Raw genomic sequence first — 20,229 nt, 5'->3', positions numbered from 1 at the left:
GACCCTCACCACTCACTTCTCAGAAAACAGCCTGGCCCCACAGACATCCCTGTCAGCCGCAGCTGACAGGCCACACACCTGCCCAGCACAGCCGCAGCCTACAGCGAACATCTAAGAGGTGTCTCTCTTTCGGTCACTGTTAATGCCACCTAACCAGATATATGAGCTGGAGTGTTTATATTTTTACCTCTTGTGACTGATTTAGTCTGGGATGATTTTCATTTAACACCAACAAGAGGGCAAATAAAAACATCACAAAGCCATGTCCGAAGTCTCCAAACATCACAGCAAATAAAAACGGGAAGGTGATGATGGTAAAGAGAGCTGCAGAAAAAAGGGAAAGAGATTTCTGATTCACAGCAAATATGGAAAACCTGAGTTCATTCAAACACAATGATACATAACGATCTTGACTTTCTCCAGAATTCACAAGATAGGATTGTGTGGTTACATTTAAAACCTTATACTTTTAAATAAGATAGCAAAAAAGTAGCGGTCAGCCTCTCTTTCCAAATATCTATTCCATTCTTAGAGCAAGAACGCAGCAATGCCATTGGAAATACGGGTATTTACAAATCAGACTTCCAACCTGGATTGACTTCTCTGTAGCTTCCGACTCCATAAGCATCCACGATGTTCTGAAATCCCTCGGTGAATTTGTTGGTGCGGATCCGAGTGGGGGGTGTTTCATTTGTGGGGATTACATTCATGAATGAGGGGATTGTAGCACCACTCTCTCTCTTCCACATAAACAAGGAAAGATAAAAAATTACTATCCAAGAAGAAAATAACTACCCATAGTCAACGAATCTGGGTTACTGCTTTGTTTTTTGTTTTTTTTTTGGTGTTATTGTTTTGTTTTGTTTTTTTTGAGACGGAGTTTCGCTCTTGTTGCCCAGGCTGGAGTGCAATGGTGTGATCTCGGCGCACCGCAACCTCTGCCTCGCAGGCTCAAGTGATTCTCCTGCCTCAGCCTCCCTAGTAGCTGGGATTACAGGCATGCGCAACCATGCCCGGCTAATTTTGTATTTTTAGTAGAGACGGGGTTTCTCCATGTAGGTCAGGCTGGTCTCGAACTCCCGACCTCAGGTGATCCACCTGTCTCAGCTTCCCAATGTGCTGGGATTACAGGTGTGAGCACCGTGCCCAGCCTTGGGTTACTGCTTTGGCAACACTGTGTGTGTGGCTTTGGTGCAGGATTAATCTCCACTCAACAGGGTCAAGAGCAGCCAGAGGGGCTGGAGGAAAAGTCCATCTGTGAGGAATCAGGGGCTTGGCAAGGGCGGCACTTGGGGGCTGTGGTCTCCAAGAAGGAAGGGCGAGAGCAGGACTGAATGCGCCGGAAGTGAATGGGGGCTGGGGAATGCGGGGCACGTGGGTATGGAGTCGGCTCAGTCACTGACAGAAAACTGACACTGAGTACTTTATCTCTTAAAAACGGTGAAGAAAGAGGAAGTTTGAGACAACTGCAATATACTTAATAAAAAAATGAGAAAGGCAAGAATAAACCAAAATGTCAACATGAATTCTATTACGGCAAAATCATAAATATAACTTTATCCATCAGTGTTTGCAATTCTTCTGAAATGCATTATATTGATTTATAATGAAAACATTTTTAAAATAAGGTAAACAGGTTATTGCCAGAATAGTAGATTTTCTGGTCAAAATAAGTCTTTCTTTTTTTTTTTTTAAAGAAGGAGTCTCGCTCTGTCACCCAGGCTGGAGTGCAGTGGTGTGATCTCGGCTCACTGCAACCTCTGCCTCCCAGGTTCAAGCGATTCTCGTGCCTCAGCCTCCCAAGTAGTTGGGATTACATTGCACACCACCACGCCTGGTTAGTTTTTGTATTTTTAGTAGAGACGGGGTTTCACCATGTTAGCCAGGCTGGTCTCGAACTCCTAACCTCAGGTGATCCGCCCACCTCGGCCTCCCAAAGTGCTGAGATTATAGGAGTGAGCCACTGCACCCGGCCAAAATGTGTCTTTTAAAACGTATGCATGTAATGGGGTTCTGGGGAAATTCTCAAGGGTGGCACAGCTTTGAACGTCCCCAAGTCCCCTTCAGAACAGAAAGTGCAACCAGCTAGCAAGACCTAAAGCCTACGGATGGCATTTACAGCCAAACCATGTCCCCAAAATACAAATGGGTGAGGAAACCACCAACAGCTACAAGACCTACCCAGCAGCCTCCAGAGCAGAGGATGCAAGTAAGCAATGTGGCCTCCAAGGGGCCTGGGCCAACAACACCCAAAATGGCCAGAAAGATCCTCCCTGGGAAAGCAGAGGAGGCCAAACCACAAAAAGCAGCTGGAACTGGGAAGAGTTCTGTCCAGTCCAAGAGTAGGCGACAGCACAGGGGCCATGGGCAGTGAAGTCTGTAGGGGTTGGGGCGGGGCAGCCCAGTCCCTAAACTCACAGCACTGACCTGCCAGGGCCTCCCCTGCTGAGGGGCCACACGCTGAGGAGAAACTGCTGGGAGTGAGATCAAAACTGAGCAGGACAGGAACGAAAGAGAAAAGACAGAGGAGTTCACAAGAGAAACACAGAGGACATCTCAGATCCAGGACCCGACGTGTTTGCATTCAGTACCCAAAAAATAAAAAAAAGAAAAAACCGTCAGTGAGGTTAGGAATGCTATCCTGAACCTGCCACCTTCTAAAAGTTCCTTGAGTACCATAAACATCTGCCAGAAAACTAATTTCATGTAAATATACATTTATATTGCTTGTGTAATAATATAGAATTTCCTTGAGCAGGACAGGCATGGTGGCTCATGCTTGTCATCCCAGCACTTTGGGAGGCTGAGACAGGAGGATCACTTAAGCCCAGGAGTTCAAGACCAGACACTGTCTTTTGTAGAGACTCCATCTCTACAAAAAATAATAATAATAATAAATAAATAAATAAATAAATAAATTAGCCAGGCATAGTAGTGCATGCCTGTAGTTCCAGCTACTCAGGAGGCTGAGATGAGACGGGAGGATTGCTTGAACCCAGGAGTTTGAGATTGCAGTGAGCTACGACTGTTGCCACTGTTCTCCAGCCTGGGAGACAGAGTGAGACCTTGTCTAAAAAATGAATTTCCTTGAGCAGCTAAGCATCTTCACCATGTTCCATAAATCTTTTTTTTTTTTAAACCTCCGCCTCTGGGGTTCAAGGGATTCCCGTGACTCAGCCTTCCAAGTAACTGGGATAACAGGCACGTGCCACCATGCCTGGCTAATTTTTTTTCCATTGTGTATTTTTTGTATTTTTTAGTAGAGACAGGGTCTCGCCATGTTGGCCAGGCTAGTCTCAAACTCCTGGACTCAAGTGATCCGCCCGCCTCAGCCTCCAGAGTGCTGGGATTACCAGCGTGAGTTACCGCATCCAGCCTCAAAAGTCTAATTTCATTTAAAAGTCAGCAAGAGGAGGGAGAAGCCCAATCTTACATAACGTCATAAGAAGAAAAAAGCCAAGGAGTAGAATACCATCCCCACAGACAGTGAGAAGATGCCAGAAAGAATGTCCACAAAACAAATAAAACCATTGTTACTGTTTCAAAAGGAGTTAAAAGAATTAAAAAAAAAAATACAAGACAGGAAAAAGCACCAGGAATCAGATTTTAAAAGACTCAGAAATGAGGTAACAGAACTCAAGAAGGAATTAGGAAAAAAAGAAAGAAATTATTTCAGAAGTAAGACAAAACTAGAAGGAACACAAAAGTGAAGAACCCTTCCTCATACTGCCGTAAGAGAAACAGAAGGCGCGAAGAGGGGAAATCTTACAAATCAAAAAGCAGTAATGAAAGACAAAAAGGATTCAAAGGAAAGTGACAGATACTGAAGATAAGCAAAGAAGGTTCCACTGAAAGATGACAGGAGGTCCTAAAAGAAGAAAACCAAAGCAAGACAGTAGAGCAAATACCAAAAACTATAATTCAGGAGAACGTTTATGAAATTAACAAAACCACCGCCAAAGACTATATATTGAAAGAACATACAGAAAGACCACGTTAAGAGACACATTCTGGGCCAGGCGCGATGGCTCACGCCTGTAATCCCAGCATTTTGGGAGGTAAAGGCAGGTGGATCACTTGAGGTCAGGAGTTCCAGACCAGCCTGGCCAACATTATGAAACCCCATCGCTACTAAAAATACACACACAAAAATTAGCCAGGCATGGTAGTGCAGACCTCTAGTCCCAGCTACTTGGGAGGCTGAGGCATGAGAATCACTTGAACCTGGGAGGCAGAGGTTGCACAGTAAGCCAGTATCATGCCACTGTACTCCAGCGTGGGTGAAAGAGCCAGACTCTATCTCCAAAAAAAAAAAAAAGAGAGAGAGACATTCTGTAAAATCACTGTTTGTTTGTTTGTTTGTTTTTGAGACAAGGTCTGGCTCTGTTGCTCAGACTGGAGTGCAATGCAGCCTCAACCTCCCAGGCTCAAGCAATCCTCCCACCCCGGCCTCCAGAGTAGCTGAGATTACAGGTGCATCACCACATCCGGCTAACTTTTGAGTTTTTTGTGAGATGCGGTTTAACCATGTTGCCCAGGCTGAAAATCACTGGTCTTTAAAGAAAAAGAAAAGATATTTTTCTAGACAAAACAAAACAAAAAACTAAACTAAAAAACCACATGAATTACAAGGAAAAGAAAATTAGATTAACATCAGGCTTTCTGTTGGGAGCAAGGTGCCAGAACAAGATGGAGGAACATGTGTAAGATACTCAAGGGGGAAAAAAATGAGCCCAGAATTTTATTTCCAGAAAAACTCACTTCCAATTATAAAAAGCAGCAGACAGCCACTGTGATCAACATGAGAATTCAGAGAATATGATTCTTGCAAGCCTCTCTGAGGCTTCTCTAGGGAATGAGCTTCAGGCAGCCAAGTGACTAGAGAGCTTCAGGCAGCCAAGTGAACCCAAGAACTGGGATCTGCAGGCTGGAGGCTGAGATTCCCCGCTTCCGCCTGGCACAGCCTGTTAGGAGTTCTGCATGTGAGACCCCTGTGTGCCTGATCAAATTCAATCTTGGCGACAGAAAAAAAAAAGGCATCCTGTAGACACAAGCTGACTACCAAGGCAACTGTGAAGAGCCAGATTCATGAGGTGTGGGAATGCAGGTGATGAGCCAGCTTTCATCAACACTGGAGAACGTCTCAGTCACCTACTTACGGAGAAAAATAACACAGGACAGGACAGATGAGGAAAGCGAAGAGACAGGGACTATGAGCAGTAAGAGGTGGGCTGAGAGCTCAGTACCCTTGACGAGAAACCAAGAGTCGGTGCCCACGAGCGGAGCAAAGAACAGCTATGCAGCCGGAGGTGGACACGTGGTCACTGAGACCTTAATACGCAGCTCTCAAGAGACCCCAGTGCATATGCACGCAGGAGATGGCAGAAGCAGCACCATGGGCTCGATCTGAATCGAATGCAGCCACCTTGAAAGTTACAAAGCAGCACATACACCACACATAACAGGAGTACTAGTCATGTCCCTCAAACTGATGTCACCTCAGAAAAGAAGAATCATCTGTGTTTATCTCTCAAATAGGTGGCTGTGTTTATCTCTCAAATAGGTGGTTCCTACTCTAAATAACAAAATACTATTTACGTGTTGCTGTCTTTCTCAGCACTGGGTATTTCATGTTTATGTCATAATGGACATTATATTTTACATTTGTATCATCACAGAATTATGTAATGAGACAAGGTTACATAACCAAAAAGCTCATGAAAAAGGTGTTCCCTTAACTGTCACTTGAAATATGTAAACCTGTTCTTTCCATGACCAAAAACTGAGTTTAATGTAGAAGAAAAACCTCACAGGAACATGGAAGAATTACACTATAACCTTGCAGTGAGAAAAACCTGTGATTCAAAATCTGGAAGGTGTAAGAGCAAAGATGGATAAGTTCAACTATATTTAACAAAAAACTTCTGCATGGCCAAAACAAACAAACAAATAAACAAACAGAAACATCCTAAGTCAAAAGACGAGGGACAAACTGGGGAAAATATTCTTACTGGTGTCACAGACCAGGAGCCAACAGAAATTGGTAAGAAAAAGGCCAACATACGATGGAAAATGGCTGCAGAATATGAACAGATAGTTCACAAAAAAAAGAAAATTGAAAACGCTCTTTTTTTTTTTTTTTGAGACAAAGTTTTGCTCTTGTTGCCCAGGCTGGAGTGCAATGGCGCCATCTTGGCTCACCACAACCTCCGCCTCAAGCAATTCTCCTGCCTCAGCCTCCCAAGTAGCTGGGATTACAGGCATGTGCCACCACGCCCAGCTAATTTTGTATTTTTAGTAGAAATGGGGTTTCACCACGTTGGTCAGGCTGGTCTCCAACTCCTGACCTCGTGATCCACCTGCCTCGGCCTCCCAAAGTGCTGGGATTACAGGCGTGAGCCACTGTGCCCAGCCAAAAGGCTCTTAAACAAAAAAAAGGTATTCCCCTTCACTCATAATGAGAGAAATACAATAGCTGACAACATCTATCAAAATCAGTCCAGTAATTCCATTTCTGGGAATTTATCCTACAAATAGATTTGACATCATAGTGCTATTTGTAAAAGCGGAAACTACCTAAATGACCAGAAAACTAGTTAAATAAACCATGGTATGCACACAACAGAATATTAAATAGTTATAAGAAAAATAGAGAAGTTTTATTAAGTGAAAAGAATAGTATGAATAATGCCATTTTGTGAAGAAAAAGAAAGAAAAATAATATCTACTCCTATCTGCTTATCTACAGTTAAGAAACTCAAAGAAATAACAGAACTGAAGTAATGGTTATCTTTGAGTGGAGGAAGTGGACAAGTAAGGCTATGGGGTGGGAGGAAGCCACTGCACTGTGTCTTTCATACTCTTTTATTTCTTTTCACTTTTAAACCATGTGAATGAATTACTCAAAAGAGCAATTTAAAAACACATGTACTCACATACAGCTTTGAATGACCAGCTCTCCATAATTTCAGTTCAAAAACAGAGCCAAGGCTGGGCACAGTGGCTCACACCTGTAATCCCAGCACTTTGGGAGGCTGAGGCAGGAGGATCGCTCGGGGCCAGGAGTTTGAGACCAGCCTGGGCAACACAGCAAAACCCCATCTCTATTTTAATTTTGTTAATTAATATTTTAAAAAAACAAAAGAAGAGTCAACACACTGCATTCTCATTACTCTATGAAATTCTCACTTCCTTTTTTTCTCTGAATTTATCAGTTCCATCAGTCTCTCTTCTGTTCCTGGCAGAGGAGAGGAAGGCAGCCTTACCGAGCCCTCCTCCAGTGCCCGGCGCAGGTCCTGCAAATCCGCCTCAGGACACCAGACCTCAGCAATGAGGCACTTGTTGGTCACGTCAAAGCTGCACATGTTCAGCATGTGATAGATGGCCTTCATTTTCTTCACCTGGATCACACGGCTGTAGACAGACTCGGCGGCTTTACATAGCACTTGCCTCAAATAGTCCTCGGTTTTGTGCAGTACCTGGGGAAGAACAACAGGGGCTTTCAGTGGAGTGGGCATGTTTTTGTTTCTGTCCACCTGGCACCCGACTTCCCTTAGAGGACTTTCTCCCCATTGACAGAGAATCATTCCAGGCACCTGCCTATCCTGGTGGCAGCTAAGGGAGCCATTCCTTCCTTCTCCCTGCCCCTAGTACCACTTGGAGGTGGGCAGAAAAATCTAAGCTCAATCAATCAGATGCCCTCTTTTGGGAGGTTGCCTCTGGAGAACATGACCCTAGGGCACAGGAAATGGTTAGACGCCATCGTCACTGCGGCAGCGTGATGGCCTACGAGGATCCAGCAAGCTCCCTGGGTTCCTACCCATTCCCAAGCTTGGCCTCACCCCTGTCAACCCTGTGAGCCACCAACGCCCATCCCATCCTACCAAGAAATCCTCTCGCTTAACTGAGTCAGAAGGACACTTCATGCCAACAAGAACCCTCACTGTCATCAAGAGAAAAATGAATTTAAATCCTACTGGTAAAATAATGCCCTCACCATGTTAACTGGAGCTGGCTTGTCTTTTGTGATCAAGAATTACAATCCAGACCGGGGGCGGTAGCTCACACCTGTAATCCCAGCACTCTGGGAGGCCGAGGCGGGTGGATCACGAGGTCAGGAGATCGAGACCAACCTGGCCAACATGGTGAAACCCCGTCTCTACTAAAAATACAAAAAAATTAGGAGGGTGTGGTGGCGCATGCCTGTAATCCCAGCTACTTGGGAGGCTGAGGCAGGAGAATTGCTTGAACCTGGGATGCAGAGATTGCAGTGAGCTGAGATGATCACACCACTGCACTCCAGCCTGGCAACAGAGCATGATTCCACCTCAAAAAAAAAAAAAAAAAAAAGAATCACAATCCAGGCTGAGCATGGTGGCTCACACCTGTAATCCCAGCACTTTAGGAGGCTGAGGTGGGCGGATCATTTGAGGTCAGGAATTTTAGACCAGCCTGGGAAACATGGCGAAACTCTGTCTCTACTAAAAATACAAAAATTCGCCGGGCATGGTGGTGCGTGACTGTAATTCTGGCTACTTGGGAGGCTGAGGCAGGAGAATCGCTTGAACCCAGGAGGCAGAGGTTGCAGTGAGCTGAGATTATGCCACTGCACTCCAAGCCTGGGCGACAGAGCGAGACCCTGTCTGAAAAAGAAAAAAGAATTACCATCCAACATATCAAAGGTGACCACAGAATCTTTTTTTAAAGCCTTGTCATTACTACTCTGGTTCCTAACAGGTTGCTAAAATAAAACTTCCATGGGGAGGAGGGAGGGAAGCAACATTCCAATCTCACTAGAACATCTTGATTTGTCTACGACCAATATTATCTATGTTAAAAAAGAGAGAAAATATACGTGTAAATGTTTGGCGCCCTCAGATAAAGAGGCAATCCACTTCCAGCTTACTCACAGTGTAGAGATCTTGGATGCGGGTGTTCAGCCCCTCCTGGATCTCCCTCCGCTCCTCGGCTGTGTTTGGATAGGGGTACACGTGGCAGTGGTAGCTGGAAGACAAGAGTTGAACACGGTCTCACATCTGTCGGCACTAGAACTAAACACGTTCACCTCCCCGGCACATCTTCTGGCAAAACGGAATGAAAGCAGCCGTTTGGGAGACACGGGTGCAGATGCAGTCATCTGCCCTTGGTCGGGCCGTGCATACAGATGCTCAACAAGCACCTGCTGAGTGAGATAAATTTAGCAAACTCCCTCTGGGATCCAAATTCCACTCCTGCCCTCAATGATTCCTGGAAGCTCATTCCCAATTCCAGCTTCCTAAAATTCAACAATATCCTTGGGCTGGGAATCACTGAACAGGTTTAAACACAAACACAAAGACACACACAGACACACAACAGACACACACACACACACACGAAAACAAAAGGAGAAAAGAGCTCTGGCTTCCTAGCAGTTGCCTTTGACAGGGTCCGCAGTCTCCCTGGCTCCTCTCAGGGCCACTCGGCCACTCGGCGCCCAGACTGCACGGGGGAATGCCGAGCTGTGTCCCCAAACTGCAGCCATTCCCGGACCACCTTCATATGTTAACACCATACCTTTATTTTTCTTTAAGTTCTGCCTTTGAAAAATTAAATACCTATTCTAGCCTTATCCTAAGCAACAATATCTGTGAAATCATGGGTTTGCTGAGCTGGGGGCCAGTTTTTTAATCTGCAGTAAAACAAATATCTATCTATGAAAATAAAAGGTTTATCCAGGTGACACCTGAAATTACTTTCTATTCCACCAATTGAGAACCAAATTCTAGTAAACAGAAAATGCCCAAACCCCCCTCCACCCTGCAAGAAACAAGGCAAGCTGAGTTCTCCATGGGGGGAAGAAAGCAAAGGAGTTTTCTGACTTTGTTTGGCTTTTGCTTATGTTCCCATTTGCTGACAGGAGTTAAGTCACAGATTATTGTTGTACCACAACTCAAAACTACTGATGCCTTATGCCGAACTGACGTCTTTTACCTGATCATTTCATTTAGTCCTAAAAGACCTATAAGAAAGCAATCACTCTCCCCTTTTACAGATGAAGAAACTGAGGCTTGGTCACTTGTCCAAGTGAGTCCAGTGAGACAGTGACACAGGGAGGCTCTGCATCCAGACAGGCCCCTGAGCGCCTCCTCCTCACCACACGTCACACCCCTGCCCCAGGGTACCCAGGACAGAAGAGATGCCACATGCTCAGTGATGACAGGTAAGCCCGACTGGTAGCTCAAAGCAACATAAGTCACAACATATAAAAACTTTATTCCTTTTTCAACCAATCTGAAGCCCTGATCCCCAAGGAAAAAAGTCAATTCTGGGAATATTATTAACACAGTCTCTACTTTTAAATTATTTTAAGTAATGCATTGGTAAGAGAGATGACAAATTAAATGTTTAAGAACTTGGCAGTGCAGCAAAGAACCATATAACAAAAACTAGCAGCCACTCTATTTCTGACTCCAGAGGGATGTTGAAGGAAAACTAGAGGTGACTGAATATAAAGACATAAATGAAATGAAATGTTTCTTTTTCTTACCAATCACATATCTTCTTAACCTTGTGGCCAATCTGCTCTCCCCAAAAGGATATTAAAAAGACATACCATTTTATGACTTCCCCCTACAAAGAATGAATAAGGATAAGTGTTATTTCTGCGTGTATAAACTTCTAGAACTTCGGCAGCTCAAACACTGTCAAAGCGTTCATTCATTCACTCATTCAATACAGTCAATCCTCCTTATTTGAGGATTCTGTAATTACGAATTCACCTACTTGTAGTAACAGCCCCAAACCAATCCACGGAGCGCTTCCAGTCATGTGCAGAGCAGCCAAAACTTTTAGGCACCTGACACCCGCGTTCCCAGGTAAAGTCCAACAAGGTGACGCCCTCCCTTCCCATCTCTGCTCTCAGACTATCACCAAGTGTCCTTTTCAGAGTCTGTTTGGTATCGTGTTTTTCACACTTCTGTGCTTTTTTTGGTGATTTCACGGTATAAACGGCCCCGAGTGTAGGGCTGAGGTGCAGTCTGCTGTCCTGAGCACAAGACGGCTGTGATGTCCCTGACGGAGATGTGGCATGTGTTAGGGACACTTCGTTCGGGCTCGAGTCACAAAGCTGCTGGCTGGGAGCTCAATGTAAATGACTCAACTCCCGTACTTCCCCTAGGAGCAGTGAGTTTTTCCATAGTTGATAATTCAGAGATTTCAGTGACTTTTTTTTTTTTTTTTTTTGAGACAGAGTCTGTCTCTTGTTGCCCAGGCCGGAATGCAATGGCACAATCTCAGCCCACCGCAACCTCCACCTCCTGGGTTCAAGCAATTCTCATGCCTCCGCCTCCCGAGTAGTTGGGATTACAGGCATGCACCACCACACTCAGCTAATTTTGTATTTTTAGTAGAGACGGGGGTTTCTCCTTGTTGGTCAGGCTGGTCTCGATCTCCTGACCTCAGGTGATCCACCTGCCTCGGCCTCCGAAAGTGCTGAGATTACAGGCATGAGCCACCGTGCTCAGCCCTCAGTGACTTTATGAAGCATAACTACTGTAAATAATAAGAATCACCCTGTATTTACAAGTATCCAACAAAACAGAATTCTATAAAAACTGAATAGGCACTATTATAGGTGCTAGGGATACAGCAGTGAAGAAAACTGACAAAAATCCCTGACCTGGGAGGGGAAGGGAACTTAAACTTATATTCAACTTGACAGCAAAAGAAACAAAGAAAGTACGCCAGGTAGAGGTAAGTGCTATAAAGAACAGACGCAGGATGAGGAGACGGGAGGGAGGGAGGGTGGGCTTGGGCACTGTGATCTCACATAGGATGAGCAAGGAAGATCTCCCCGAGAGGGTGACATCTGAGCATAAAGACGTGCAGGTGAGCTTCAAGTCAGGGTAAATGGAAAAAAAAAAAATGCAGGAGGTGAGGACGCGAGCCCCATGGCCACTGGGAGAAGAGACTTCCAAGCAGAGGAGTACACACAGAAGCACAGTCAGGAGACTCGACGAGGCCAGCACTGCCTGGGAGGGATGTAGTAACACAGCTCAGAGAAATGACGAGGGCCACAGGCCCACTGTGCGGCTCCACACGGCTTTCGCTGAGGAAAACAGGAAGCCCCTGGACGGTCTTGAGTACAGGAATGAAATGATCTGACTGTGGTTTCCTGTGGATCATTCTGGATGCCAGGAGAAGAGACCAGGCTAAGGCAGAGGCAGGAGCAGGGGCCCAGCCAGGCAAGGCAGGTGCGGGACGAGACCTGGACCAGGAGGGAGGAAGAGCAAGGAGAGGCGGCGGGACTCTCTATTTAGAAGACATGGCCACCAGATCTGCTGAGGGATTCAAGTGAGACGCAAGAAACAGAGAAGAGTGGGGAGAAGCCCAGGGCTTTCAGCCTGCGCAGTGAGATCAATGGGTCTGGAAGGGCAGGTCTGGGAAGGAAGATCAGATGTTCAGTTTTAGGCAAAAGCAGAAACGGTCTTCCAGATACTTAAAAGGAGATACGGAGTAGACAGACATAAAAGTCTAGTATTCTGGGGACAGGTCCAAGCTAGGGATATATACATTTGGGGCATGATATTTAAAATCATAAAATTATGTGAGATCTCTAAAGGCAGAAAGAAGAGAGAAGCTGTCCAAAAATTGAGCCCTGAGCCCAGGGAACAGGAGCACAGACTGGGGAGCTACAGCATAGCACAGGCAGGCGGTGGTGGGAGGGAGGGGATGGCAGGAGGAGGAGATGGAGGATGTGGCTGGGAGAATGAATACAATGAATAAATAAGTCAGTTAACTGAGCAACCCACTAGACACACTGAGGATAATGGAAGCTGACTTCACACTGTCAGAAAAGAGTTAGAACCAGGAAAAAGAGGCTGGGAATGGTAATCCCAACACTTCAGGGGGCCAAGGCAGGAGGATCGTTTGAGCCCAGGCCTGTAATCCCAACACTTTGCTGGGCAGAGGCAGGAGGATTGTTTGAGCCCAGGAGTTCAAGACCAGCCTGGGCAACATAGTAGTGTGTCAAGGAACACAACCACTTAAGGCACAAGGCAGAAGAAATGCCACACACAACAGAAAAACACAATCTATACAACCGAAGAAAGCGCCCATGTCTAGCTTTGATGCAGAGAGAATGGTCAGCACTTAGAAACACCAATGGAGGAAAACGGCTAAAAATAGTCTCTAAGGTCTATAATAACTTCAAGAGGGTCAGACATTGAACCCAAAAGACAGTAAACCTGACACTATAAACAAATCCTAGAACCTGAGTAAAAGTTACCAGATAAAATACCCCTACCTTACCCAGAAAAAGACTGAGAGAACACACTTGGCATGTTAACAGTGGCTCAGAATAGGAGACTGCGAGGGACTTCTTTTTCTTCTTGTTTTCTACATTGTTCCCAATTTTCTATAATGGACATGCATTTTCTTTATAACCGTGGGGACAGGGATTGTATTTTCAAGATATACATCTATCCATTCTCTGTATTCCTTCACAGATGTTTACTGCCCTTTAACATATTCCATAAAAATTTGGCATAAGAGGCCAGGCATGGTGGCTCATGCCTATAATCCCAGCACTTTGAGAGACCAAGGCAGGCAATCGCTTGAGGTCAGGAGTTCAAGGCCAGCCTAGCCAACATGGTAAAATCCCGTCTCCATTAAAAATACAAAAATTAGCCAGGAGTGGTGGTGTGCACCTGTAGTCCCAGCTACTTGGGAGGCTGAGGTAGGAGAATCACTTGAACCCGGGAGGTGGAGGTTGCAGAGGCACAAGAGAACTTTCAAATTCTATTAAAAAAAAATTTTAACTTGAGTAAATGCTCGCATGAGAATTACTGATATTTTCTCTTAATAAAGAAAAAACTCAAAAAATATGTAAATGCTACTTCAGAACAGTTTTGATCTTAGTTTTAATCATCAGCTTGAAATAGAAAAGTCATCAAGGTCACAACTGAAGGATAATTAACGATGGTCACTGGCAGTTACAAAAGCCACAAAAAAGTAGAAAATATTACAAGTGTGTGGTTAATGAAGGACTTAACTGATTAGATTTCAAACGGATTAGATTTTTATTTTAGAAACCCAAAAATAAATCACAGGCTGGGCGCGGTGGCTCATGCCTGTAATCACAGCACTTTGAGAGGCCGAGGTGGGTGGATCACCTGAGGTCAGGAGTTCAAGACCTAACTCCTGATGGTGTTTCAATATGGTGAAACCCCGTCTCTACTAAAAATAAAAAAATTCACCAGATGTGGTGGTCCGCGCCTATATAGTCCCAGCTACTCGGGAGGCTGAGACAGGAGAATTGCTTGAACCCTGGAGGCAGAGATTGCAGTAAGCTGAGATCATGCCACTGCACTCCAGCCTGGGCAACAGGGTGAGACTCCATCTAAAAAAGTAAAAATCAATCAATCAATCAATCAATCAATCACAGCCAAATTTCTCTTTATGTGTTAAAACTACTATGAGATGTATATTAATCTTACAGCCAAAATTTCTGAGGCCAACCTAGAAAAAAAACAACCTTTCCTCAAAATTAAGAAAACCAAGTTCCTTTTCCACCTTTAGTAGATCAGCAGTTCATCCTCATTTAAAACAACAGTTATTTTTACTTTGAAGTTTAAAAAACAGATATCCTAAGGGTGATTATGACTCTGTCTCTCCCCGCTGCCTCCACCCTCCCTTCTGAACCATTTGGCCCCACAGCTGTTAGGTATGTACATGGGAATGGATGGGGTTGGGGGAGAGTAACTGGCCCACAGCTGTAAATGTATATGTGCATGTGCTTTTGTGTGTGTCCCCAAGCTACTCTGACACAGCCAAGGAAAAGCAACCCCTCAGTAACAACGGGCACACCCAGAAGCCACATCTTGGCTTCAAAATACCAAGATTTGCACTCAAAAAAAAAAAAAAAAAAAAAAAACAGCCTCCTTGAAGAAACAGTTGATTCCAGAGCCGTGTGAGAGGAATTGCAACATGCATCTGGACATCCTGTTGTACAAACAAGTGCTCAAAAAGTGATGGGAACGTGTAAAATGGATATAAAAGCCAGCCTGAATGGATTCCAACTGGCCAAATCTAGGAGAATGTGAATATCAAAATAAATAATTAAAGGAACAGGAACCCATCAAATAAAATAGGAAATAAATGAGGAAGCTGAAAACCTGATGAAGAATGGGATATTTACAGTTTCAAACACAAAAAAAGAGTAACTTCACAGCGAAGTCTAAAGAGAAGTGCCTTAATCAAGTGATCAGAGTGACCACGACCAGTAATGGAACTAATCAAGTGATCAGAGTGACCACGACCAGTAATGGAACTAATCAAGTGATCAGAGCGACCACGACCAGTAATGGAACTAATCAAGTGATCAGAGGGACCACGACCAGTAATGGAGCAAACAGAAACATGTGGCACCTGACGGTGCAATGAGAAGAACGCAGCCTCACTTCAGCAACGCTCCTGCCAGAGACACGTGACCTGAGTCAAATCATGAGAAGACACCTGAGAAACCCAAACCCAGAGACACGCTACCAAAAAAACTTGCAGTATTTTAAAATGTCAAGGTCACAAAAGCCAAGGGAAGTCTGAGAAACTGTCCCAGAATGAAGGAGATCAGAGAGACAGGACAGGCCTGGCACGGTGGCTCATGCCTGTAACCCCAACACTTTGGGAGGCCAAGGCAGGAGGATGGCTCAAGACCAGTCTGGACAGCATAGTAAGATCCCCATCTCTACCAAAAATAAAAAGTTAAAAAAAAAAAAAAAAAGCCAGGTGAGGAGGCTCACACCTGTAATCCCAACACTTTGGGAGGCTTTGAGAGGCCTACGTGGGAGGATCGCTTGAGGCCAGGAGTTTGAGACCAGCCTGGGCAACACAGCGAGACCCCATCTCCTTAAGAAAAAAAGAAAGTTTAAAAAAAGAGAGAGACATGACAACTAAATCCAACACGCGATGCTAAATTACATTCTTTGCTTTGACAATACTAGGACAACTGGTGAAACCTGAATGAGATTCAAGGCTCAGGACATAGTAATGTATCTACATTCATTTCCTGACTGATGGTCATGTGATGGCAATATAAGACAATGTCCCTGATTTCAGGAACTATACACACTATACATGGTTGAAGAGATAAGGCATCAGGTTAACAACTTATTGTCAAATGGTTCAGGAGAAAAACATTCTTTCTACCATATCTCCAACTCTGCTGTTAGTCCGTCATTGCTAAAAGGTGATGGTGACATTTACTCACTGTTTCAGAGTCTTCAAGGGATTCATCCAGTTCTGCATAGGACACGATGGTGTACCCTTTGCAGACTCTCCACAACATTTTTTCAAATGCTTCCACTTTTCCTTGGTTAATTAGGCCAGACACAAATCTGTGAAAGAATAAAGTCAATCTGTAGTCAACTGAAAGCAATAAATGTTATCAAACTACATTAAGAATGATGAAGACTTCATTTCTACCAAGTGGTGAAGACATCCTGAGAGCCCTCCAACTGCAAAACATCTCAGGTGCCGGTCAGAATATTTTTGAAACTTCTTTTTAAAGGTAGAGATGAGCTTGTAATAAAGAGAAATTCTTGGCTGGGCGCAGTGGCTCGTGCCTGTAATCCCAGCACTTTGGGAGGCCGAGGCGGGTGGATCACAAGGTCAGGAGTTCAAAACCAGCCTGTCCAAGATGCTGAAACCCTGTCTCTACTAAAAATACAAAAATTAGCCAGGCATGGTGGCAGGCACCCGTAATCCCAGCTACTCGGGAGGCTGAGGCAGGAGAATCGCTTGAACCTGGGAGGCGGAGGTTGCTAGAGGGCCACTGCACTCTAGCCTGGGCGACAGAACAAGACTCTGCCTCAAAAAAAAAAAAAAAAAAAAAGAGAGAAATTCTTGGAATCCAAAGGGAAAACAGGACCTCACAGCTGTCCTGATTATTACACTGAACGCCGTATCTTAAGAACTTGAGTTTAAGGCCAGCATGGGATGCAGGAGCCAGGCACTGGGTCTAGATAAGGTGAGCAGATACAACTGACTCACCTCTCCAGCTGGGACTGCTCCATGCACAAAGAGCTACACCCTCAGTGAAGGGGTGGACCAGAAAAAAATCTACCTTGCAAAGGAGCCTGGAGCCTGCATGTAAACTTGTTTATTTCCATTTTGGTTCTAGATGGAGGGAGAAGTCTTCCCTAAGAATTTATAACCACAGGTTAAAATTCACTCAGGTTTGAGGCTTAAATTCACATTCCTGGCACAATCAAAAAACAAATCAACAAAAAAATCCCAATGCTGAGAAATGATTCCAGGTTGACAGAGCACTCCCAGGTACCTGACAAATGTCAAAACAAATTCTCTCTGGAGGAAAACACCCTTAAACTAAATATCACTGAATTCCTTCAGATCAGGAACTGTGAAACATGAGTTCATAATAATTTTAAAAATCACAAATCGCACGAGGAAACAAATTACCAGTAGTTTCAGTAGGCAGCAAGAATAAACAGCAGCAGGAGATCTTTAAAGTATGATTAATAAAAAAACTAACCAACTCGGTTTAGCCACCAAGTTTCTACTAGACAAGATTTGATGCCTGAATGACCAATTGTTTTAGGCTTATAGAAGTAACACTGAATCACATAAATGTTGTTTCTTTCTAGCTCATTATACCAAAAGAAATTTCCATTGTGTTGAGTAAAAAAGTCAATACAGCTGAGTAATTCAGCTCAACAAGTACAGGAATACAGTGTTTCTTAAACAAATATTCACTATGTTTCATTGAACCCTAGGCTTTAAAATGGTCTCCATTCATCCCTTCTATGGAGCTCATCTGCCTTTTACAAGAAGGGCAGTATGAAGCCTGACACCCCAGGCCTTGTCACCTACCCCAGTTTTGCTCCCAGCCTCTGCATACAGCTGTAATCCAACAAAGAATCGCTCTCTAAGGAAGGGAATTCTTCATAAGTGGGTTCAAACTAGAAATAAACATATGAAACCAAGTGTGTCTCATTAAAAGTGACACTTTATTTCTCATGTCAAATTTTCAAACAAGTTTATAGGGCATCCTAACTAACTACTCAGATCTGGGTGCAAAGACTTCTAAGGTAACTTAGATTTATAACTCAATCCTCATAAATGAAAAGATAACTTCCCCATCCTTTATTTGTAAGCCACTTGAAGACATTTACATAAAAGACAGTTATAATTTAGTTCATTGCCTTCATCCAAGATAGAGTAACTTTATCAAAGGTCACTATCATATCAAGTGAAACTAAGTTTGGAACAGATGCACTTGTCTCTTCTATACTTAGCTCCATAAGGTGCTACTACATGGACTATTCTTTATTCTTATAATTTTTTTCTTTTTTTTTTTTTAGATACAGGGTACAGGGTCTCACTCTGTCGCCCAGGCTGGAGTGCAGTGGCGCAATCATAGCTCACTGCAGCCTCAAACTTCTGGGCTCAAATGATCCTCTCACCTCAGCCTCCTTGGTAGCTGGGACTACAAGTTTGCACCACCACGCTCAGCTAATTTTTTATTTTTTGTATAGACAAGGTCTCATATTAATTCTCACTATGTTCAGGCTGGTCTTGAACTCCTGGGCTCATGCCATCCTCCAGCTTTGTCCTCCCAAAGTGCTGGGATTACAGGTGTAAGCCACTGTGTCTGACCTAGTCTTAGAAATTATAGATTATTCTTTTACTTCCTTTACTTAGCAATTTGGAAAAAGTAAATTTTAGAGTTCAACATCCTTCATTCAATTTTTTTCCCATGCTCATAAAAATTTTTTTCAACCACAAACTAAACCATCTTATAAATATTTAGTATTGTAATTGCTAAAAACAACCAACACAGGAAATGGCTCTTAAAACTTTATTTAAAGTCATATAATCCAACTGAAAAATAAAACCAAGGTTTAAATTTAATCTCTTAAGTCTGGGCGCGGTGGCTCACTCCTGTAATCCCAGCACTTTGGAAGGCCGAGGAAGGCGGATCAACTGGGTCTGGAGTTTGATACCAGCCTGGCCAACATGGTGAAACCCCATCTCTACTAAAAATACAAAAAATTACAGGCGTGGTGGCAGGCGCCTGTAATCCCAGCTACTCAAGAGGCTGAGGCAGGACAATCTCTTGAACCCGGAAGGCGGAGGGTGCAGTGAGCCGAGATTGTGCCACTGCACTCTAGCCTGTGCAACAAGAGCAAAATTCCGTCTCAAAAACAAAATATAAAATTAAATAAATAAATAAATAAATAAATAAATTTAATCTCTTAAAAGAAGCAACGTATCTATATGAACTAATAACAAAATACACAGCCTACGGGAATGAGATTTTTAGAAAAGAAGTGTATCTCCTCACGAGCTGTTCAGTACCTCAACGTTGCGCTTCACAAAGGTCTTTGTCACTCTCAGCATGTGAGTGTACTCTATCAGTTCCAGCAAGTTTTTCCTCAGTTTCTCCTTGTTCTTAATGACTTCTCTCAGTTCAACCTCGAGCTTCTGCAACTGCTCCTAAAACAAAATAATGGTTACTTAAGAGGGTAGTAATTAGTTCCAAGTGTGATTCCAATAATCTTCATGCAGTATACCAAAAACAGTGGGGTGTTTTTTTTTTTTTCTTTTTTGAGATGGAGTCTCCCTCTGTCGCCCAGGCTTGAGTGCGGTGGCACGATCTCGGCTCACTGCAACCTCCACCTCCTGGGTTCAAGCGATTCTCCTGCCTCAGCCTCCCCGAGTAGCTGGGACTACAGGTGCGCACCACCATGCCCAGCTAATTTTTTTTGTATTTTTAGTAGAGACAAGGTTTCACCATGTTGGCCAGGCTGGTCTTGAACTCTTGACCTCAGGTAATCCACCCACCTCGGCCTCCCTGTCTCTTCTAAAAATACAAAAAAATTAGCTGGGCATGGTGGCATGTGCCTGTAATCCCAGCTACTCAGGAGGCTGAGGCAGGAGAATCACGTGAACCCAGGAGATGGAGGTTGCAGTGAGCCAAGATCATGTCACTGCACTCCAGCTTGGGTGACAGAGCAAGACTCCTTCTCAAAGTAAATACATAAATAGGCCCATTTATTGTTTCATATCAATTCAGGTAATTTCTGTGACGTTCACGCCACATATTAGCTAAAACATTCCGGAGGCTGTGATGAGCATGAGACCCCCAAGACTGGCCCTCGTCTCTAACCACAGGTGCTGTCATTTCTCGGATTTCCTTTGTCTGCTTATTCATATCACACATCAAAGACT

At 44.0% G+C, this 20,229-nt stretch overlaps 1 protein-coding gene across 4 annotated transcripts in view; it reads right to left on the bottom strand.

Annotated features, from left to right (window-relative positions):
* ATP6V0A2 (ATPase H+ transporting V0 subunit a2) overlaps positions 1 to 20,229 on the bottom strand; it is a 47,837-nt gene that overhangs the window by 16,022 nt on the left and 11,586 nt on the right. For all 4 annotated transcript variants that reach the window (XM_004054106.5, XM_019038444.3, XM_055358372.2 and 1 more), the window contains exons 4-11: positions 19,357 to 19,494; positions 17,869 to 17,957; positions 16,247 to 16,373; positions 10,529 to 10,611; positions 8,910 to 9,003; positions 7,266 to 7,478; positions 590 to 740; positions 188 to 324 (exon numbers count right to left, since the gene is read on the bottom strand). In XM_004054106.5, the coding sequence (XP_004054154.1) occupies positions 188 to 324; positions 590 to 740; positions 7,266 to 7,478; positions 8,910 to 9,003; positions 10,529 to 10,611; positions 16,247 to 16,373; positions 17,869 to 17,957; positions 19,357 to 19,494 (1,032 nt within the window). The remainder of the gene's footprint in view (positions 1 to 187; positions 325 to 589; positions 741 to 7,265; positions 7,479 to 8,909; positions 9,004 to 10,528; positions 10,612 to 16,246; positions 16,374 to 17,868; positions 17,958 to 19,356; positions 19,495 to 20,229) is intronic.

This window comes from Gorilla gorilla, chromosome 10 (genome assembly GCF_029281585.2).
Source record: "Gorilla gorilla gorilla isolate KB3781 chromosome 10, NHGRI_mGorGor1-v2.1_pri, whole genome shotgun sequence".
In the NCBI taxonomy this organism is placed as follows: Eukaryota; Metazoa; Chordata; class Mammalia; order Primates; family Hominidae; genus Gorilla; species Gorilla gorilla.
Note: the sequence above shows the minus strand (reverse complement) of the source record. Positions and strands in the feature narration are given on the sequence as shown.